At 45.1% G+C, this 22,260-nt stretch overlaps 5 protein-coding genes across 7 annotated transcripts; all 5 read right to left on the bottom strand.

The window, feature by feature from the left end:
- Positions 1 to 319: 319 nt before the first annotated feature.
- LOC103381371 (ankyrin repeat and SOCS box protein 2-like) lies at positions 320 to 5,063 on the bottom strand. Its single transcript, XM_008313682.3, has 9 exons — positions 4,220 to 5,063; positions 3,485 to 3,934; positions 3,201 to 3,370; positions 2,980 to 3,135; positions 2,650 to 2,895; positions 2,344 to 2,515; positions 1,637 to 2,204; positions 1,260 to 1,413; positions 320 to 1,164 (listed from the first exon to the last, which is right to left on the bottom strand). The coding sequence occupies exons 2-9, from the start codon at positions 3,871 to 3,873 to the stop codon at positions 1,046 to 1,048; spliced, it is 1,974 nt and encodes a 657-aa protein (XP_008311904.1). The 5' UTR covers positions 3,874 to 3,934; positions 4,220 to 5,063; the 3' UTR covers positions 320 to 1,045.
- Positions 5,064 to 5,475: 412 nt separating this feature from the next.
- LOC103381370 (protein Z-dependent protease inhibitor-like) lies at positions 5,476 to 8,802 on the bottom strand. Its single transcript, XM_008313681.3, has 6 exons — positions 8,292 to 8,802; positions 7,840 to 8,120; positions 7,491 to 7,769; positions 6,777 to 7,050; positions 6,374 to 6,521; positions 5,476 to 6,164 (listed from the first exon to the last, which is right to left on the bottom strand). The coding sequence occupies exons 2-6, from the start codon at positions 8,105 to 8,107 to the stop codon at positions 5,976 to 5,978; spliced, it is 1,158 nt and encodes a 385-aa protein (XP_008311903.1). The 5' UTR covers positions 8,108 to 8,120; positions 8,292 to 8,802; the 3' UTR covers positions 5,476 to 5,975.
- A 141-nt stretch (positions 8,803 to 8,943) lies between these two features.
- LOC103381369 (galectin-8-like) lies at positions 8,944 to 13,452 on the bottom strand. 3 transcript variants are annotated; one of them, XM_017033785.2, is made up of 9 exons: positions 13,019 to 13,452; positions 12,648 to 12,736; positions 12,015 to 12,225; positions 11,558 to 11,680; positions 11,442 to 11,486; positions 11,347 to 11,373; positions 11,169 to 11,257; positions 9,852 to 10,017; positions 8,944 to 9,755 (listed from the first exon to the last, which is right to left on the bottom strand). In XM_017033785.2, exons 1-9 carry the CDS (start codon positions 13,055 to 13,057, stop codon positions 9,606 to 9,608), a joined length of 939 nt encoding a protein of 312 aa, XP_016889274.1. In that variant the 5' UTR covers positions 13,058 to 13,452; the 3' UTR covers positions 8,944 to 9,605. The 3 variants fall into 3 exon arrangements, with proteins under 3 accessions (XP_016889274.1, XP_016889276.1, XP_016889275.1); XM_017033787.2 differs by lacking the exon at positions 13,019 to 13,452 and having other exon boundaries at positions 12,534 to 12,650; XM_017033786.2 differs by lacking the exons at positions 8,944 to 9,755; positions 9,852 to 10,017 and adding an exon at positions 10,030 to 10,932.
- Positions 13,453 to 13,582: 130 nt separating this feature from the next.
- rrm2 (ribonucleotide reductase M2 polypeptide) lies at positions 13,583 to 16,434 on the bottom strand. The gene is made up of 10 exons (XM_008313679.3): positions 16,136 to 16,434; positions 15,861 to 15,929; positions 15,422 to 15,571; positions 15,218 to 15,334; positions 14,997 to 15,130; positions 14,818 to 14,912; positions 14,605 to 14,738; positions 14,422 to 14,526; positions 14,230 to 14,343; positions 13,583 to 13,950 (listed from the first exon to the last, which is right to left on the bottom strand). Exons 1-10 carry the CDS (start codon positions 16,223 to 16,225, stop codon positions 13,798 to 13,800), a joined length of 1,161 nt encoding a protein of 386 aa, XP_008311901.1. The 5' UTR covers positions 16,226 to 16,434; the 3' UTR covers positions 13,583 to 13,797.
- Positions 16,435 to 17,012: 578 nt separating this feature from the next.
- On the bottom strand, positions 17,013 to 21,936 carry klf11a (Kruppel like factor 11a). Its single transcript, XM_008313678.3, has 4 exons — positions 21,752 to 21,936; positions 20,752 to 20,961; positions 19,706 to 20,480; positions 17,013 to 19,501 (listed from the first exon to the last, which is right to left on the bottom strand). The coding sequence occupies exons 2-4, from the start codon at positions 20,950 to 20,952 to the stop codon at positions 19,167 to 19,169; spliced, it is 1,311 nt and encodes a 436-aa protein (XP_008311900.1). The 5' UTR covers positions 20,953 to 20,961; positions 21,752 to 21,936; the 3' UTR covers positions 17,013 to 19,166.
- Positions 21,937 to 22,260: the final 324 nt, after the last annotated feature.

Raw genomic sequence — 22,260 nt, 5'->3', positions numbered from 1 at the left:
TAAGAAACTGTTTGCTTCTAATATTATAATCTAGTGTGCTCAAGACTGATGGAGAAATGACCAGACACAGTCACACCCACATTCTTACTCCATACCCATCCATATACTCACACACCATCACATGACCTGTAATCTGATACTTTTATAAACTCAATAAAAGTGCAGAGGAAGTGTGTGGCTACTCGGAGTTGATGAGGAAGCTGCCAGAAAAGTCAGCTGCATTCTCCCTTGCAAAAAATCAAGACGTACAGTATTTTGTGTTGTTACTTTGTTGTCATATATGTTAGAATAAACCTGGCATTGTGCGATGTGCTGCGAGATGCGTTCACTATATATATATATATATATATATATATATATACATACATATATATGTATATACAAATATATATATTCTAATTTTTTAATTAGGTTTTTTACTATCAAGAGTCATATATTTTATTAAAAATTGCGGCCGGTTGTTTGGTTTTTGCATGTTCCGGCCAAAATTTGTTCTCCAACAGTTCAAACTGTTCAAAATGTTAGTTCTCGAAACTTGCTCAATCTTATAGAGCCCTCAGAGCTGAACTCACCTACACACAAAACACAAACCTACAACTAATCAAAGCTTATCAGGAAAAATTACTAAAAAGCATCATATCACCTTTACCTGCTATACAGATGACACTCTACTGTATTCATCCACACATACAGACGACACTCTACTGTATTTCTCCACACATACAGATGACACTCTACTGTATTTCTCCACACATACAGATGACACTCTACTGTATTCATCCACACATACAGATGACACTATGCTGTATTCATCCACACGTACAGATGACACTCTACTGTATTCATCCACACATACAGATGACACTCTGCTGTATTCATCCACACATACAGAGGACACTCTACTGTATTTCTCCACACATACAGATGACACTCTACTGTATTCATCCACACATACAGACGACACTCTACTGTATTTATCCACACATACAGATCTCAGTGACATCACATACAGTCTCCTGACATCATGGTTCAATCAAAGTGGCATTTACTGATACTGCAGAAAACGAATCAAACTGGAGGGGAGTGGTAACTTCTTCAAACGTGGACGGCCAACTCGCTGCAGAATGTTCAGACGACATAGATGTATGAGAGGGCGGGGCCATGCTAAGAAAACAAAACAACACACAACAGTCACTATAAAAGTCACTACAAAGGTCACTATAAAGGTCACTGACTGATCAATTATTGTTATTGTTCACCTGCTTTTTCTTTGATATGGCTCCAGTCAGAGAAGCTGTCAAGATGTTCCACCAACCGAGAGCAAAGGGTCACATGACCAACGTAGTCCAACAGTACGTCAATGATCGGTCCTGCCCACCGACAGATGCTCGGAACTGAAATCATCTCACAGAACTACCAACCAACCAACAAACCAACAACCAACCAACCAAACAAACAAACAACCAACCAACCAATGAACCAATCAACAACCAAACAAACAAACAAATAACCAACCAAACAACCAACCAACCAATCAACAAACCAAACAAACATCCAACCAACCAACAGACTGACCAATTAACCAATGAATTGCTCGACCAATTGATAGAACTACCAATCATAATGTGTTGATCACCTGAACACCTGCTCTCAGTGGAGACTCTCTGTGGGGGGCACTCTCTCTCTCTGATCGGTTGGTGTTGATTGGTGGATGAGGGTGGTTACCGTAAATACAGTCAAAGCAGGAGCGGGCGTGGCCTCCATGATCCAGCAGGTACTTAAACATAGGCAGGTACTTCATGGAGAACATGTAGACAGCAGGGAAGGTGGTGGGGTGGGTGGGAATGCTGGCGTTGATGTCAGCACCATGCTCCACCAGCAGGGTTACAGTTTGGATGCATCTCTGTCGGGCTGCTACCATCAGTGGCCTAAACATGTCCAGGTTTGGGTTGGCACCAGCTGCCAGCAACATTTGAACAGCGTCCACATTGTTGTTGTTGACGGAGAAGTAGAGAGGGGTGCTGCGACGGTCTTCATACAGCTTGGACCAGTCGTCTGACAGCTTAGCATTCACGTCAAAACCTGCCTCGATCAGAGACTCTAGCACATCATCCCGGTTTCGTTCCGCTGCTAGATGGAGAGGACTGATGCCGATCCGTCTGACTCGTGCTTTACTGGTTACTGGTATCAACATGGAGACAATCCTGTAAGAAGAAAGATCCAAGACGATAAGATCTGCATAGGTCCAGACCTGCAGTACCTGAGGTCTGACCCCCGATTCCCACGCCCCACATTTAAAAAATTGACATTATTATAAGCACAAAATCATCAAGGTGGTCATACCGCTCATCTCCTTTTTGGGCAGCGATGTGCAGCGGAAATAACCCTGATTTTCCTGGTTTGTTAGCATCTGCGTTTTGCGATAGGAGAAGTTCAATGATTTCCACGTGTCCATTTTTGGCAGCTTCGTAAAGAGCAGTGGCTCCATCTGCAGCCTGACTGTTGACCTCTGCACCTGCAGGGTCAGAGATCAAAGGTCAGGCTGACTGTAAGGAAGTCACCAGAAAGGTCACATGTTTAGAATTGCATTTTTTAATGAACCAGTATCTACCAGTAACTAGGTAAAGCAGCTGGGAGTAGCGCCCTCACCGTGTTGGATGAGGAAACGCAGTGTTGCCACCTGCCCCGTCTGTGCAGCGGTGAACAGCGGTGTGATGCCGTACATGTTGGTAACATTGTGTTTTGCTCCACTCTTCAGCAGCATCTCACAAATCTCCACGTTGTTTACAAACACAGCCTGCTGTAGCGCCGTCCATCCCTGGAGACAGTGTGTATTCACCGCTGCACCGTGGTTCAACAGCACAGCCACCATCTCTGCACTGCTGCGTTCACAGGCTGTGGGAAAAACAAAATTTGACAGAGGGGAGGGGCCTGTGATCTGTCCACAGTCATCCGTGACATCACTTCCTTCACCTTTACCTTTGAACAGCGGTGTCTCCTTTTCATGGTTGGGGAGGTCAGGATCAGCTCCTTTTTCCAGCAACTCCTGGGCGCAGCTCACATGCCTCCTGCTGATGGCGATGAGTAACGCTGTCTCACCATTATCTGTCCGTTTATTTATCATTCCAGGCTGAGCTGAAAACAGACACAGAATTACGCTGACCCACTCCAAGAACTGAGTCTGCTGTAAATCCTGGTACCTGATAGTAGGATATTCAGACACGTTCTGTGGCCGTAGAACGCCGCCTGGTGGATGGCGAGCCAACCAGGCTTACTGGGGAGCATCAAATTGGTTCCTAGGAATGACACCAGAGCTTTCACCCTGCTAATGTCTCCGTCGCGAATGGCGGTGAAAAGCGGCTCCTCCTCCCTGCACGTATTAAACACCACAAACCTGCAGTTACAGACTCTTTTCAATAGAGTGTGCTCTGTCGGCAGCCCGTCCTTCACCATTGGTTGAACATTTAACTGAAAAAGAACTCACTCTTTTGGTTCTGGAGCAATGTGGAGCAGAGCCCCATCTGACCTGCGGTACGCTAACATCCTCTTTCCAGAACCCGTCACAAAGGAGTGGACCGTTCCATCGAAGGTCTTCAGGTCAGGAAGTTTTTCACTGGGAGGGTTGGGTGTACTATAGTGAGCTGTGGTCTGGACCTGAGGATTGTCATCGTGTCTGGACACACTGCTGGACGACGCAGCGCCGCTGTCTCTATTAGCATCCCTAGCATTTCCGTACCGTGTGTCTCTCAGACTGCGTTCGATAGCGAGTTGCAGCAGTTCGTTGTCGCTCAGGTCACTGAACTCAGAATAATCTTCAAATTCTGAGGTGAGGTCTGAGGGGGAGGAGCCACAAATATTTTCTGATGATTCCATTAATACGACCAGACCAACTGGACTCTGATCGTTAGCATAGCGGTAGAAAAGTTAGAACAATCTGTGGAGGAAAGGGAGGAGGACGGGTATGTGTCCAGATACTTGGAAGTTTTGAATAAAATGGGTTTTTTTATAATATTGTTATTGTATGACATAAATATATATAAATATATATACATGCATACATGTTTAAATTAATTTTCAACTAGTAAACAAGTTATAGCAAGTAGTTCAAAGTGAAATGAAAGGGGCCTGTGACCTGTCAGAAATATGAAATAAACAAATTCAATTAAAGAACAAAGAACAAAAAATGAACAAAGAAAAACAAACAACAAAAGTTTCTTACTTATTTTCGAGGTCCTTTTCAGTTTGGGTTTAAAACTCTGTGCGAGTGTTTGTGTCGGGTTATTTTGGGCCACTCAGCTGACTCTGTCTATGACTCTCAAATTACAAGAATTCTGGACTAAGCATTTCAAAATAAAAGTCTCTAACCCTATTTGTTCTAAATGAAATGTGAAAGGTCAATCCCTGATGGCACCACAGCAGTAACTATAAAAGCCAGTGAACAAAAGTTGTTTAACATCAATTTTAAATAATAAAGCAATAAATACGTTAGTGTGTGATAAAATAATTATCAGTGTTAATTAATTAATAAGTTCACACATTCAAATGTCCAGCCCTACAATATATATAAATGTATATTTAGTATGACATGGGTTTAGTCTTCGCAGCTTTAATTCTTTCAAACACCCGTCTGTGAGGTCACACACTGATGGGGGTCCTGGTTTGGCTCCTTCAATCCCATCAGGACTGTGTCCAGACCAGTCAAGTCCGTCCACACCGAGTTCTTAATGGACCACTGCTGCGCAGTCATGTTGGGACAGGGACAAGGGCGGGGGCATCATTAAAGAGTTAAACAGTTTGGCCAAAAGAACTCAGAGTTCCTTCAACTAGAACTAAGGGACCCACCCCTAAAAAACAGTGCCATCCCATAATCTTCTCTCCAATGCTGTCCTCCAACCTCTAATCCCAGACCCATCCACCAGATGGCCAGATGGAGGAGCCTGATTGGTCAGTCTAGAGGAAGCGTCTTCACTGCTCCAGAGTTGCAGCAGTTCGTTGTCACTCAGGTCACTGAACTCAGAATAATCTTCAAATTCTGAGGTGAGGTCTGAGGGGGAGGAGCCACAAATATTCTGTAGTTCTGTTCCTACGGTAACTCGTAACCTAACTCACATGCCGTACTTCAGTACCTTCGTAACTCAGCAACGCTAACACAATGATGACATCATAATCTATGACATAAAAAATCAGAAGTCTGAGTTATGCCTAGGGGCCATAATGAAGGGAAAAAAGTTTCCAAAAAAACAACAAATGAAAGAAAGCAAATGTAAAGAAGTCACATGACTACATATTCTTCCACTCTGCTACTTAGCTAGTTTTAACACCATACGTCGAAATGATGGAACAAGATTTCTTAAAAAAATTCATGAGAGATGGTGCGTAACCACGAGACGGCAAAGGACGTCATAATCCAAAGACCAGCATATACGTATATACACCTGGTCCTATGTAGGTCAGTTAGACCAGGACAAAGACCAGTGACGACCAGAGAGTTTATTAACATCACTGCTAACATTATATTATAGTTTCAGTTTGTTTATATAAGCCATTACATAAGCTATAAGATGCCATTACACTGATCCTTCTCTTGGGGCAGCAAACGTTACATATTGTGAAGTAGAAATGGGTTCTCGGCAGCAGGACTCTACACAAACATATATATATATATATATATGTATATATATATATATATATACACATATACATATATATATATACACATATATATACAGGCTAGCTCACACAGATGAAAATATATGGTGCAAAAGTAAAACATTTAAAGTCTTGTGACAGAAGGTCATGACCTTGAACTCCTAACTCCTATTACTACTGTAATATAACTATTAGCTTAGCATCCTACCGCATTCACCAACCTGAGTACCAACCACGAACAAACCTGCGTCTTAATGTCACAATAGCAATCACAAAAACATCCAAGCATTGATGGACAGCCAAAAGTAGGCGGGGCCTGTGTGGTTCTACTTCCTGCTGGGATCCAGCACTCGGCCCATGCCCAGAATGTTCCCACTAATCTGCTGGTAGATAATGAAGATGAAAGGTCTGTTGATGGTTAATCGAGGCGGTGGAGAAGAGAAAGCTGTAGCTCCACCCCCTGCAGTGATGTCATCACTGCTCTCATCCACCGAGAGAAGTGATTTATGGAAAACCTAAAAGTCAAAGATTCCACAATTAGTTTTCAAACCAGAACCACCAGAACCAGACAGACTGTAGTCCAGTAATGTAACCAACATCAACCAACATCTTAAAACCAGGTGGCGCTAATATCAACACAGGACAGAACCTGGAGATAAGTTTATTTCAGATACTAAAGAGAAGGTTCATCAGTACCAGCCCTCCTTCTCTGGTTCATCAGTACCTGTGTGAGTCTGGTTCCTTTGGTCCCGCTCATGTTTGTGAGGTCAGCATCTTCCTGGAACACCTGAGTGACCTCCAGGTCCATCAGGATGTTCTTCAGAGTGTACGATCGCTCCAACAGGAAGCGTGGGAGTTGCACCTCCAACTTCCTGATTAAAAACAAACAGAATAAGGTTTAAACAATTGATTTGTGATCATTCATTGTCTGTTCATTAAAGTGGAAACAGAACCAAGAAAAACTAAGAGAAAATCACTGGTTCAGAGGAGTTTGTACAGAAATCTTTTTGGGAGCTCAACATGAAACCAGGGTCCAGGATCAAAGTCTAGGACCAGGGTCCAGGACAAGACTAGGGTTGGGGATCAGGGTCTGGGACCAGGGTGTGGGACAATGAGGTGATGCATACGTCTTCTTTAGCTGTTGGATCCAGGTTTGGATCTTCTCTGATGTCACTTGCTCCTCCACCACTGTGACATCAACATCTGCGTCAGGAAATACCACCAACATGGCTGCCCCCTCCGTCATGGGCAGCTTCAGGAGGCCCGTCTTCAGTGCACGGTCGTACGCCAGGAAAAACTTGTCAGCCCGAAACATCATACTGGTCATTACCACATGGTACCGATCCACATAGAAGCGCTCCTCCTGAGTCAGTGAAGCATTGAATGCAGGTTGAAAACGGCCTGAAAGACATTAAACATCAGGGAACATGAGTTGATGAGCTAAGTCGTTATACAGTGAACAGATACCGCTAACCCAAGACCAGGATAACGCTAACCCATATCCCAAGACCAGGATAATACTAACGCTAACCCTAACCTAAGTTACTATGGTGATCCATTCTCGAAGGTCTAGATGAAAACGCTGTGAACACACTTTTCTAGAACAGATACACCTGGAGCTTTCATCCTGGCTCCACGGTCCGGGCGAACAGGTGGAGCCAGCTGTCCTCAGCCCCCCTAATCCCCTCTCCCCGCTGCACCCAGACACACAAGGTTGATAACAAATCACAATGAAAAACACAATCTCACCAGACATCAAACAAAATGTTGACAGATTTTACGTCAGCTAGTGAAAACTAGTGCCCTCTACTGAACGGAATATGTAGGACGTTGCAACGTACCCTGGTAGGAAGCCACAGAGGCGAGAAGTAGCGGCGTCTGAGAGTCCAGATCTGTCACTATGTCCTTGACCTGGTCTCCAGTCTGGTACTGGGCCCAACGGTTGATAAGATCAGCTGCTTCCTGTGGTTCACTGTACACTACCTTTTGGACAGTTGCACCGAGTTTGTTCTGGACCAGGTCCACATAAGACGACTGCAACTGCACGTGTTGGTCAGGGAACAGGCCCAGACCAGAGAGAAGGTGGGCAGGTTTGGAGTTCTGCAAGTTCTGAAAAAAATCTGAAACCCAGAAAGTTCAGCGCCTCCAACAGGTGACTAAACAACACTATGCCCCATCACCTCCACTCACCTGTCACAGTGCTCACGTCCAGTCCAGACAGTCCCAATCCTTTTAGAAGCTGCTCATGCGTGGACCCCGTGGTGGCGCTGGCGAGCGCTGTCAGTGCGGCGCTTAGTGTGAGTGGCGACAAAAAGACGTTGTCATCACTGCGACTGGCAACTGATCGAAACAGTCGAGCCGCAAAATCTGAGTTCCTGCGAACCAGATCTAGATCCTCAGAGGATGAGATGCTGACGAGGAGGAGGAGAAGCAACGGGAACGGAGAAGAACCAGACATATTATTCTGCCACCTGTGGACGGGACAAGACGTTAAGTCCTGGAGTTATCGTGAAGATCATTTCTACAACAATCATTTCATCTGTTCACCGATTATCCGTCATCTCATCTAACCATCGGTATTGACATTTTGAAGTGACGTCACAGACGCGTAGATATAAATACACAAACAAACAAACACTGACCTTCAGCTTCTTCAGATTAGTCGAGGATCGATTTGGGATTTTCAGTCGGGGTTGTTTGTTTTTGTCGGGGGTTTTTTCTCAGAATCAACGGCGTAGTTGTGAGAAGATGCGTCGAGCCCTATCGGAAACAGCCACCCCAGTTCCGGTCTGCTATTGGAAATAAAAGCCTTCACCAACCTAAAAAATAAAAGACAAGTTCGTAATACGTGGTGTATTTTTGAATTTGAATTGAAATGTTTTTTAAATATTTATTAAACAGTTTCAGGTTCGAGTCCATCAGCTGCTAAGTTTCCACTGAGATGCTCTGAGCAAGGCACTGTCCCCACATGAGATGCTAAAGATAGAAGGAAAGTGAAGCACTGCACACAACAATGTGACCACTTCCTTAACCACCAAGATGATTCCCAACGTATAATTAAACAAAATAAATGACGATAATCATGGAAATGAAGCCGAGCTTGAGCACAGATCGGTGGTCGAATTCCTGCAGTTAGTTAAAAACATGTAGGTACTTGCTTTTTATGCTTAAAATTTTGGTACGTCAGGGTTAGGGTTGTCAACCACTGACGGAAAGCAACATACAATGCTAATAGCAGTGCTGGTACAGTCATGGAAAACCTGAAAACGTTTTGGAAATCGAAATTGAATTTTCTAGGTCTTTGAAAAACTTTATTAACATGTTTGGAAAAGATATGGAAATATTGTGTGGTTCAAACCTTGGCTACTGAAAGACCCCGACTGAGGACTGGCAAAATACATACTTCACTCCAGGTCCTTCCATGGTGAGTCACATGACAGGCAAACACAGGGGAGGCTGCTGAGCACTGAAGAAGTGAGTTCAACATGGAGGTTGTACAGTGGTCCACGGAACCTCCTGTTGAACCTTATGTGTCAAACTGTCTAGCAAACAAAACAAGGCTCAGAGCTGGACCTTGACGTAACCCAGTGGTTCTCAAGTATTTTCTTTCATGCCCCCACCCCTCAGAAATGTTTTCACAGCTGTGGTACACCTACAGTATGTCCAGCATGCCATATTCCATTGGAAGCCCCCCACTGGCACCTTACCGCACCGCCCAGGGGGCCCACCCCACTATTTAGGAAGTACTGCTGTAACCCCACCTCTACCTTCAACCAATCCATCACTCTGACAGCACACCGAGCTACTGTGTCTCTGTCCTTCACCACACTTACTTCTCAGCCTCTCCTGACTGTCATACTGTGATAATGTTGTACTTCTAAGTGTTCATCAAAGTTGATGTTTATTGGATCACTTTCATCATGTGATGACAGATATGACCACACCATTGTCCTCCATCAGTGGAGTTTTACATCCAGCAGTGAGACATCGCCTTGAACCTCCACCTGGTTGATCCTCCTCAGGTCCTGGACCCTGTGTTTGTAGGTGAGAATGTGGTCTCCATTCACAGCCACTCCGTAGTGCTGCGAGTCACAGTAGACGATCATCTGCAAAGAACAGATACCAAACATTTCCCCATTAAACTGAAAACATGTGACAAAGTTTCATAGAAAGTTTTTCATTTGACCAAAAATGTAATTTACCTCAAAGTACTGTCCTGCCATGAAGGGAAATCCGTCCAGTGCCGTTTCCTCCGAACCCCAGCTGTCAGACAGAAACGAATTTCTGACGAAAATGCGAGACTTCAGTCGAGGGTTGAGGTGAAGAGCGATGTCACTGCTTTCTGATGAACACAGGTTCACACAGAAACTAGGAAAAGAAAAACCTGAATCAGGATTTTACTTCCTCATGTGTTTGTTTCCACTGCTGCCTGGTACTGATTACTACACTTACATATACATATACATCAGCAGTGACTTTAAGAGGAGACTGCTAGTTAGTAAAGTGAGATTTCTTAACTAGGGTGTTGGTCAGTGCAGGAAGAGCCTGGATTGTCTTGTACGAGGTGTTGGGACTGCCAGACAATGTTCCCAGTTTAGTGGAGTGGTCAGGGGGTAACATCAGGGGGCAGGACCAGTATGAGCAATACTGGTCCTGCTATGGGTTAGCAACAGTGATTTGTATTTGATGCTGGTGGGTAGCCAGTGTAGCTCAGTCCTTTTATATGAAGACCAGACATTCTGGACCATCTGCAGGGGTTTTGTAGCACAGGCTAGGGGGCTAGGAAGACCCCCGCAGTCATCAAGGTGGGACCTGACAATGGTCTGTACCAGGAGTTGTGTAACCTGTTGGGTTGGGTGTGGCCTGATATTTCTTATATTGAAAACTGTAAAGCAACACAGCAACATTGGCAACATAATAACAATAACAATAATAATAACTGTATTTCTAAGGCACAGTTCATACAATCGTGCAGCTCAAAGTGCTTCAACAGTTTTACAAAAACACAGCTTTGGCAGATTTTGAGACAAGTGATCAAGTCAATGTCCCCATGACCAACGTGATCTATAAAGGACAGCTGGTTGTCCATGGTGACACCCAGAGATGTCATGATGTAGGGTTGACTTGGCTGGGAAGACCAGGAGTTCAGTGCTGGAGAGGTTGACCTGGAGGTGGCGGGCTTCCACCCAGGCAGATATGTCAGAGAGACCATCTGAGACTGGTGCTGACACTGTGGAGTCAACAGGTGGCGGTGACAGCGAGAGCTGGTTATCATCAGCATAGCTGTGATTAGAGAAACCATGTGAGCAAATGACCTGGTCCATCCAGGTGGTGTACATGGTGACAAGGTATTGTGAGGCAGATAAGTGCCCTAACCACCAACCAGGAAGTTTCAAACCAGGTGTGCACTGCCACTAGTGCCCATGTCTGAGAGTATCAATAATAGGACCAGGTGATTGACTGTGTCAAAGGCTGCTGATAAGTTGAGCAAAATGGGTATAGTATGATGTAATCATTACCTTTGAGCATTGTGATTGGTCTCTGCTCGAATGGAGACGCTTTGTCCGACTCTCAGTCCATCTCCGAGAAAACCAGAAAATGGAACCCGCTGTAAACACACACACACACACACAGATATACATATATAAGATGGTAAATAAATAGAGACAGACAATTTGTTGAGTCAAAGAAACTTACTGTGTTTCCCGCAGTGGAAAGAATAGACTGAAAGAGAACAAAAGAAACCATTTAAACATAGTTCAAAATGTCATCAGCAAACATGACGTCTTCACCTTCATCTGTGAGTCCTGAATGTTGCTAACAGCCAGGGGAGCGTTCTAAAACCAAACACAAACAAGTCACGATTCCTGCTCACACTCAAAAATATCACCCTCTTTTGGAGACTCACCGACATTGACGGGACGACGCCCACTACTTCGACCGCCACTTTTCCAGAGATGAGTATTGTGTCAACACGCTCCAGTGCCACACGCTGTTTGTACTGTAAAAGGTGAGCGCCATTGACCGCCACCTGGAGAAAAAGAAGAACTGATGACTGGAAAAAATTGTTCAAATACTACAAATGTAAAACTGTACTTTGGTGAAAACATTAAAGTCCTAAGAAATACCTCCAAATACAGTCAAATACCTCTTACACTATGAATAACAAAAACACAAATGGACCAATCATCACGAAGCACAGAATGACTTTGGTGTAAAAATGTGGAAAAAAAATTAAAAATCACAAAAATCTTTTCCAAATCCAATGAAATGTCCCAAAAAGTTTGACCAATCAAAAGTCAAACATCTTGCACATGACCTCCCCAGTCACAGGAACTTCTGGTCATGTTTGTTGATATCATTACCTTAAACTTGTCCTGCAGGACCAGGAAGACCAGTTCAAATGTGTGAGCGCTCTTCAGGGGGTTCTGGTGCTGGATCTCCTCCGGACCCCAGCGCTCACACTGTAGTGTGTTACACACAACACATGGGGAGCCACTGAAGCGAGGATTGAAGTGAAAGGCCACGTCTGCGCGAGGTTTCATGCTGCTGCCGCACGCCAGGTCTACCTGGAATCTACCACAGAAATGATTTAGCCACACTTTGACCTTCATCACGTGATAACCTGAGATTTAAAGACACCAACACGTCATCTTGCCTCCCCCTGTTGGGTCAAAAGTACAAAAGTTGAAACAGAACTATTTCTGCACAGCCTACATTTGTTTATGTGTAACAATAGCACCGTCTGCTGTTAACAGACTTTATTAATAACACTGAGGAGCAACATAACGTCCCTACAGCTTAACATTGTTAGATTTAGCATTAACATTAGCATTTGGCGTAAGCTTAGCATTAACTAAAAATAACATCAACAAACATCTTACACCGTTGAACATCCAATCCAATGCTGTGCACCCAGTCCCCTGATACTGGCTCCGCCCCTCTGTTAAGGATGACTGACTCAGCCCTGGTTATGGACTTATGTGGACCTGACTCACCTGTCAGCACCAACGGGAACCGAGCCCTGAACCAGAACCATTTCACCGGGAAGCAAACCACCGAGAATTGTCCCAGCGAAGGGAATACTCTGAAAGCAGATGTGACATCACAGTCACCAAACCTCAAATCCTAAAACTTTTCACATAAATGTCGGAATTACGTTGCGTCTTTCAAACACAACTACAGATTCTGTTACAGCTCAAAATTCCTTTCTCTGTCAAGCAGTAGGTTTTGGTTTCGTTTTCACCGAAAAGATGTTTGTAAAAACACGTGCTTTAATGAATTCACAAAGTCAGGTTTTCAAACTAGTTTCTGCACCTGACGATAAGGTACGCGGCCAAAGCCGTCACAACAAACGTCACACACTCACCGGCTTTAAAAACGTCTGCCTTGTACGTGACACTAGCATTTTGCGTGGCGTTCTGCGCTTAGCAGCTGATCCTGATAGATCTGCACTCTGCGAGTGTTCACTTCCGCTTATGACGTCAGTGGTTGGCCATCATGGAAATGAGCTGTGACGTCATCTCGTGTCGACGTTCCAGGATATTAATTACATTTCTCCCTCACATTACATTTTACAAGACTTTTACTCAAATGAACCAAAAATGAAACCACACCTGACAGAAAACCGATTCTGATGAAGATGACGGAGCGTACGGACGCCCCCCCCCACGTCCATGGCCCTTTCAGTTTGCATATACAGTAGGTCAAACAGGTCCACAGCAGATGCCATCAGCAAGTCAGCAGGGGGCAGCTGAAGCACCCAGGGAGCAGCGTGTGGGGACGGTGCCATGGTCAGAGCACCTCAGTGGTGACTTAGCAGCTGGTGGACTCGAACCTGAAACATTCCAGACCCAGGTCCCTTTACTAAAATACTACCACCACTGACAAACAGTTCATGTCCTTTGGTTGTAGCAAAGTTGACCATTAAAAATTGGAGTTATGTTAGTTTATTACAAAAATGTTCAGACTGTACATTTTCTACACCATCAGATAAAGTCATAGCAATCAGTCAAAACAAAATAAAACTCAAGTCATAAAAGCATAAATTAATTCTGGCCTTTAGCACCCCCTCATGAAGGGCAGACATGACCATAGGATTTTAAAAGCGGTTCCACAGAGACACTTCCAGTCCACCAGGGGGCATCCTCAGAAGTCTGCGTCCAATCTGAAGGCATTGTCGGAGCTCCCAGCCATCACCCCCATCCTCTGGTACTCCCCCACTCTCTTCTCAAAGAAGTTGGTCTTTCCCTCCAGAGAGATGTTCTCCATGAAGTCAAAGGGGTTCTCCACCCTATAGATCTGAGGAGGTCAGAGGTCACAACACTGTTAACTAGCTAAGGAGGAGGTCAGAGGTCACAGTGACAGCAGTAAGTAGAGTGTGTTCAGATGGGCGTGGCTCTAGTCCTGCTGACATCCATCAGTGGACCACTGGTCCTCTGATCAGACTCTCAGCAGAACTCAGCTCTCATCATCAGCTGACATCGGTACCCCTGCGCTTCTCATCACCACACACCTGAGCTAGCTTAGCTACATTAGCATCAGCAGCTCTGCTGAGTGTGTGTGTGTGTGTGCGGTTACCTTGGCGAAGCCCAGCTCCAGCATCAGTCTGTCAGCTACAAACTCAATGTACTGTTTCATCAGATCACAGTTCATCCCGATCAACTTCACAGGCAGAGCCTGAGTCAGGAACTCCTGAACAAAGGACAACAACAGTCAACAACCAAACCACAAGCTGCCACCGCCACACTGTGAAGCGACGACTCCGCCCACCTGCTCGATCTCCACGGCGTTCTTGATGATCTTGGTCACGGTTTCTCTGGACGGTTTCTTCAGCAGGTGTTTGAACATCAAACAGGCAAAGTCACAGTGAAGGCCCTGGAAGCAGCCAATCAACAAACAGTAAAGTAACCGGACAAACGCTGCTGACTGATGACATCAGTGTGAGGTCGTTACCTCATCTCTGCTGATCAGCTCATTGGAGAAGGTCAAGCCGGGCATCAGGCCACGCTTCTTCAACCAGAAGATGGCAGCGAAGGAACCAGAGAAGAAAATTCCCTCCACTGCAGCAAAGGCCACCACCCGCTCTCCTGGTGGTCACATGATCAGCCACATGGTTAGTACCACAGTGAGTAACAGTGTAGTACTGCAGTATATTAGTCCTTCTACCATAGCTGGCGTTTCTGCTGCTGATCCAGTTCAGAGCCCAGTCGGCCTTTTTCTTCACACAGGGCAGAGTCTCAATGGCATTAAACAGGTATTCTCTGGAGGTCAGTGAACACAGCATTAGAACAAACACAGCAGAATGGGTGCCAACATTAGGGGGCAGTATAGACACAGTAAGTCACCTCTCCTGTGGCTCCCTGATGTAGGTGTTGATCAGGAGGCTGTACATCTCAGAGTGGATGTTCTCCATGGCGATCTGAAAACCGTAGAAGCAACGTGCCTCCGTCACCTGCACTTCCTGCATGAAGCGCTCCACCTGGTGGTCACAAGGTAGAACAGTGGGACATGAAGCAGACGCCGACCCCACCGTTGATCAACCAGACACGGACGCCGTCACACTCACCAAGTTCTCATTGACGATGCCGTCACTGGCGGCGAAGAAGGCCAACACGTGTGAGATGAAGTACCTCTCCTCATCCTTCAGAGACTCCCAGTGCTGCAGGTCTTTGGACAGGTCCACCTGAGACCAGACCAGATATTAGACCTCAGTCCACATACAGTACACACTAACTTCACTGCCACAGCTAAGAATGCTAACGTCCTGCACCTCCTCTGCCGTCCAGAAGGAGGCCTCAGCCTTCTTGTACATCTGCCAGATGTCGTGGTACTTTATGGGGAAAATGACAAACCGACTGGGGTTGTCCTTCAGCAGAGGCTCCACCTCCTCTTCGCCACCGTTGCTGCTGCTTTTCTTAGGCTGAAAAACAAGTAGGGTTGGAAAAAAAAAAAAAACAACTTTTGTTTTATGTGACCTCCATTTGTTCACATCATTACCGACATAGTCAAGTTTGGTCTCTTCTGAGGCGACAGAGAATGACGTCACATAAATGAGATGTGTGCCTCAATGTATTAAGGTATAGAATGACACATCATGGAAAGACAGTATAACTCTGTTGGTACATCAGACCGTCAGGTTACACGAATGATAAACTGGCAGATGACAGTATTGATCACAGGAAGCTCTGGAGGAAAATTACGTCACTCACCGATGCATCACTGAAGATTTTCCGCGCGGTTTTCGACGCTAACGTACGGGATTTGTTTAGACCAGGAGGCTGAAAAAAATAAAATAAAATAAAACTAAACCAACAATGATCACAACGAAACACCAGCAACACAGTCAAATTTAGGGATCCGTTTGATTAAAACAGGGAACAACTGACAGACGAGGCTGAGCTCGGACAAAATGGCCGCCACAGATTTCGGCAGGCAAGTAACCAAAAAACGGAGTAAATCAAAGAAAAATAGACTTTCTTCTCACCGTGTTTTCTTTGTCCAACGCCATTTTGTTGGTCTGGCTGACGAGAATATTCTCGTCTTTGACAGACAGAGAAGAGCGAGCGGAGAGCATTTTTTTCTGAGGGAAGTCAATAAATAGCGTCAGTAGAAGAAGAAGAAGAAGAGTTACAAAGACAGCGAAAGAAAAGGACGGAACGTTGTACAGACAGCAGCAGCACAAACACACACTCCTCTCACACACTCAGACTAAATCGCTTTCCTCTCAGCTCGGTCTTTTCATTGAAATCTTGGCGCTTGAACGCCCTCAGCCAATAGCTACTCTGCTCATGGTGTCCCTTTAAATATGACGCAGCAACGCTAGCCAATCAGGCTGCGTGACTTAACGCACGTCACACAGAAGACGCGCGGTTTGCTGTTTGTTACAAAAGCGCCAAAAGATCAAGACAATAAAAGTAGTTAAACAACATGGTTTTTAAAAAGGACACAACTATAGTACTACATTCACTACACAAGAAATAGCCTGTAAGAAAGTGTGCTTTTAATTGTTTTGGTGTATGTTTTACATCATAAAATCTTATATTTGAAATAATTAAAAAATACAATTTTATAAGTTTTCCATACATAATCACAGTATATATACATTTATGTGTTTTGATAGGTTACACCACGTGTTTAAACATCAGGGTAAAATATGTACTTTACCACATCTGCGTAATTTTAAGCAGCCTTTAATCAGTTTTGCTTTAATGTCACATAACTCGGTAACAAGAGACGTTGGTTCTACACTAACTTACGTCATCGCCTTCTTTTTTTGTCCCAACACTTCTCGTTTACGTGTAAGGAAAATTGAATCTTTTATTCTGTGACGCAGCATAATATTGAGCTGCAGTTCCACTTGCCTCTACGTCGTGTCATTGTGACCTTGGTTTCCTCTGCAGTTTGTTTTCCATCTGAATTTTGGTCAGTAAGGCAAAGTGGGGTGGGGGATCTATCCTGACCTCATAGCCAATTCCCCATGAGCCCGCACCTCCTCAGGCCTCTCCTCTCCTCCTCAGATGTTGGCCAATGATTGGCTGCCGATCTTTCCGAGTCGTTGTGTACTTGACACTGTCGCGGAGCAGAATATACAGCGGTATCGTTTCCCACCTCAAAACGGAAGTATTTTGCAGTCGTGTTAGTATGATGTTTATTTAGTTGGGTGGAGGGGGGGTCACTGATTCATGATATAATATAATGATGTACATTAGATATGTTCACAACTGCACTGGGTTTAGTGAATGTTTGGATCTGATTGTTCTGTAGTCACATGTCAAAATGCCAAGTTGTGACTGTAAGTTTATTTCTTTATTATAATAAAAAAAAAATTACCATCTCTTACAGGCAACGTTTAAATAAGAGACCATGCTGATCCCAATGGCATTTCATACAATGAGGTATTTTTTAGCTACATTACTATAAAACAGCTTTCTCCACAAATATTCATTAAATATTAACAATATTATTTTTAATATTCTGTCAAGCAGAGAGAGTAGGTAGTATCACAGTGAGGAATACTGACATTTTTAAAATATCAATAAGTTGTACTGTCAATAAATGCAACTGGGATACAGGTAGAAGTACACAACATAGTTACAGTATTTACAGGACGCAGTGAACAAAAGAAGCACAACAACACTTTGGCAAAGTAAAAACAGAGTGCACATGGTTTCCTAACGATGATTAAATGTCACAGAATACAAAAGACCAGCCAGGTTTAAAAAATCCAGTGCAATGTCAGCTTCTTGTTGATGTCAGTCCTCCTCCCCACTCTCCTCCTCCTTAGGTTAGGTTGTGGTGCGAGGAATAAAAAAATCCTGAGCAGAGCCAGAATCTCACTCCATCCTCCAGCTGTCTCCCCATGATCCAAACTTAGGAGGAGATCAAACACAAAGTCAGGGCTTAATGAGCGCCCCTTACTGCTGAGATACCAGGCTCCTGTGATAACGTGGCTGCCAACTGGAGTTTGTAAACCATTGACTGTCAGACACCATCTGACAGAGATACAGCAGCTGCTGGTCCTCTGCTGCCTCCTGTGGTCAGTCTGTGTCACTTAAGTGAATGTGAACAGATGATTCCAAACAGTGAAGTCACAGAAGAACTCATTAAAACTCATTAGAACTCATTAGTGAAGGAGCAGCAGTGGATCAACAACTGCAGAGAAAATCACTGTTTTTCTCTATAATGTTTGGTTGAGAAAAGTTTCCTGTTGAAAAAGTTTAACTACAACATAAAGTAATGAAGTAATGCAGTAATAAAGTACTGCAGATCAATCCTACAGTATACTGAAGGCTAACATCAGTCTTTCCACAGACGGCCGTGTTCTCAGGGAGCCTGTTTAACTTGAAGCACTCACAAAAAATCCTGAACTATCCCTTTAAATTTGAAATGCTCGATGAACAACAAATGAAAGCCATCAAAGAGTCCATTAATAAATCCAGGCTCGTTGTTGCTGCATCGCCATCTTTTGCTTCTTTTCCTAAGAGCTGGGATGCAGCCTGTTGCATTCACTGTCCTACTGTAAAGTGCAGTTATCTGGAGTGTCAGAGTGTTGGTCAGTTCATCAAATGTAGTAACTGTTTTGCCCTTCAGAGGCACTGTTGTAAATAATGGTGTCAGTCCCTTGTTTATTCTTACCTCAACTAATAGTCCACATTTTCTGTGCTTAAGATTAGGAAGTTAACTCTAAGGGGAGTGCCTCCACAGCTTCTGTCTGCAGGGGCGCTGCTGCACCCTATAATGGCCCTCTCCTCCCCCAAGAGAATAAAATGGTTTTATAAGCTGAGGTTTTGAATGCTTGACCTGAGAAATGAGTATCATGATTTGTCCCTGTCCTACAGTGACAGTCTTGACCTCTAGGGGCACTGCTGCTTCACACAACTTCTTCTGTAAACAGAGACCGAACCTCCCTGTTGGCTTGTCTGACACGGGCCCAGTTGGATGAAGTTGTAGCAAGACACCCAACAGCTGATTGTGATTGGTGGAAGGATGATTCAAGTCCCACCCCTCTTGGTAAATCATTTTGCGGCAGGTACGAGCACGCCCACAGGAAGTACAGGGCCCTCGCATCCACTTTTTGGCAGTCCTCCTTTGTTGACGTCAGCATTGTTGTTGGACCATGACGCCACCGCTGTCACTGACGTGGCTGAATTTGCCATGGCCACCGCTCTCTTGGAGGTCATGTGACGGCGAGCATGCTTGGTCAGGTGGTCACTGCGCATGAAGCGGCGATCGCAGATGGTGCAGACAAATTTCTTCTCGCCAGTGTGTGTTCGGCGGTGTCGGGAAAGTTCGTCAGACCGGGCAAACTTTTTGTCACAACCGTCCCAGTGACAGCTGAATGGTTTTTCACCTGTGCAATAATCAATCAATCAATCAAATAATATTTTTGATACTTATTATTACATAATTAGCTCCAGGAATCAAACATTTTACCAGAGTCGATTCTTTTCAAATCTGTTTCCAAACGTTCATCATCATCAACTTTCATGCATCATACAGCTTTTAGCTAACACGTTAGCTATGCTCTAGCAACATTTTTGTCTGTGTGTGTTACCTGTGTGTGTTCTCAGGTGAGCCTTCAGGTGTGAACTTTTGAAGTACGTCTTCTTGCAGCCGCTGAAATTACAAACATAGTTTCGTCGTCTCGTGAAGTCAGACTGTGAGGAGGAACAGCCTCCTCCTCCTCCAGATCCTGATGACACGTAAATAGGTGCCGGAGCCAGGGGGAGGAGCTTGGTGGTGACCATGGTCTGCGCTGGCTGCTGCAGGGCTGGAGTTGGGACCACAAACATCACTGCCCCCTGTGACACAGCTCCCCCCACGAGCATGGGTGAAGTAAAGCCATTGGGCGGAGAGTGTTGAAGGAGAGGGTTCAGACCAGCCTGTGTCTGCAGCTGCAGTGGAGTCGGGACAAAGGCCGAGATCATTCCAGGCCTTCCACTCACCGGGATCACCTGACAGATGAGAGGGGAGGTCCGGAGAGGCGAGGAGGACTGGGACGCAGGAGGAGGAGAAGAACAAGAAGGACCGGGATGCCCCTGGGTCTCCTCCTGAGATGGTGTCGATGTAGACTGAAAACTGGGAGGGGTGGGGTAAGGAGGTGGTATAGAAATGCTGTCAGCAGTGTGTCGGATGACACTCGTGGCTCTGGTTGAGATGGTTGCAGGAAGTGGAGATGAGGAGTCTGACAAGGATGAATCACCAAAGACGGCAGCACACACAGCAAGCTCCGCCTGAGGTAAAAGTGGTCTGAAGGTGGAGCCTAGAGTCGAGGTGGTAGCAGTGGTTGAGGCACCTGCGAAGCTGGGACTGTGAGGTGGAGTCATACACTGAAGGAAGAGGAGACAAAGTTTTTATAAAATACCTGTATCATTCACAACTATAAATTCAAATATAACAACAGTGAATCAAGTGCTGTGTCTTTGTGAACTAAAATCTCTGATTTTCTCCATGGACTTTGGTCTGAACTAAAATCACTGATTTTCTCTATGGACTTTGGTGTGAACTAAAATCACTGATTTTCTGTTTGAGGTTTGCTCTGTGACCTGAATGGGCCAGTGTTTAACTATGAGCAGAGAGACTGAGTAAAGCTGCTCTCACCAGTGAAGACAGAGCCATCAGGTCTTTGGGAGCATCGGCGCCCTCCTGTGGCAGCTGGATTGAGTCACAGGAATCAGAGGTAGGGGTGAGAGGCCTGGCGTTGTGAGATCTCTGACCCCAGAAGCTCATGCTGACCAGTGCTTCAGCAGCCTCCAGGTCGTGGTACTTCAATTCCATGGTGGTGTTCAGCTGATCGTCCATCCCATCAACCTGAGGCACAGCAGTTCAAATTCAAAGAAAGATCTAACACATTCACTGATATCAGTACATCGACCAATCATCAACCATCCACGTGTTTCACACAATGACTTTTCTTTAGTCTCTGAACGTTGAATCATTTATTAACAACTCACTCTTCTGCAGAAACCTCATAGAGAAAAAAAAAATCAGTGATTTTACCACGGAGACACAGCAGCAGTTGGTCCTCTGCTGCCTCTTGTGGTCAGTCTGTGTCACTGAGGTGAATCTGAACAGATGATTTCCAACAGTGAACAGTTCCAACAGTCACAGAGGAACTCATTAGAACTCAGTGGTGGAGCAGCAGTTGATCAACAACTGCTGACAAAATCACTGGTTTTCTCTATGATGTTTGGTGTGTGTGTGTGCGGGGGTTTGAGTGGCTTATAAATAACGAACAACATGACAATATCAGATCACAAATACAACCGTAAAATACACCACACACCATTAAAGACGTGGAACAAAAGCAACAACAAAACAAGGAAATAATCACGTCACAATCGAAACAGCACCAAAACACAAGCTGAAGAACACAACAAATGACGTCACAGACAACAAACCACAACAAACAAAACAGCAATAACACAACGTCAAACACACACTCAGTGACAATAAAACAGTAACAGCAGCGGATGTATGTGGCTATGTGATAGAGAACGCGTGCGCGTACACGTCTCCTGTGACCTCAGATAACCCGGCGGCAGCGCCGCATCAGCGGCTGCAGCTCTGGCAACACGCCGCTCTCTGAACGGAGGCTCACCTGACAGCAGCGGCCGCTGAAGCTCAACACAAAGCCGGACACTCAGAGGAGCAGAGGCGGCGGAGGAGGCGACAACAGCGGCCAGAGCACACGAGCCGCTGCCGTTGTCCCGGGATCGAACCGGAGCCAGGGAGATTGAAAAGACAGAACCGAAACTCGGAGAACCGTAGCCAAGATGAACAGAACGAAAAGCACCAGGCCAGGAGCAGACGGAAAGAGCGGAGTCCGGAGGAAACAACTGGAGCACGGGGCCGGGACGACAAGTCCAGGTTTAGGTCCAGGATAACAATTAAGACTGTTGGAGCTGAACGGAGTAAAAAAAAAAAAAATCTGAAAAACACGGTGAAAGCAAAATAGGGCGGAGTCAGCAGCGGCTGGTAACACACAGCCAATCACAGGCAAAGGTGTCTCGAGCAGCACACAATCAGATGACAGTCTCTACGTGCTCCAATCGCCATTGGACTGCAGAGGGTGCCCGTGTGCCGGGGGGCGTGTCCGTGGAGTCAGCG

The sequence above is a fragment of the Cynoglossus semilaevis genome, chromosome 7, assembly GCF_000523025.1.
Source record: "Cynoglossus semilaevis isolate Cse_v1.0 chromosome 7, Cse_v1.0, whole genome shotgun sequence".
In the NCBI taxonomy this organism is placed as follows: domain Eukaryota; kingdom Metazoa; phylum Chordata; class Actinopteri; order Pleuronectiformes; family Cynoglossidae; genus Cynoglossus; species Cynoglossus semilaevis.
This window is presented reverse-complemented; position numbering and strand designations above follow the sequence as displayed.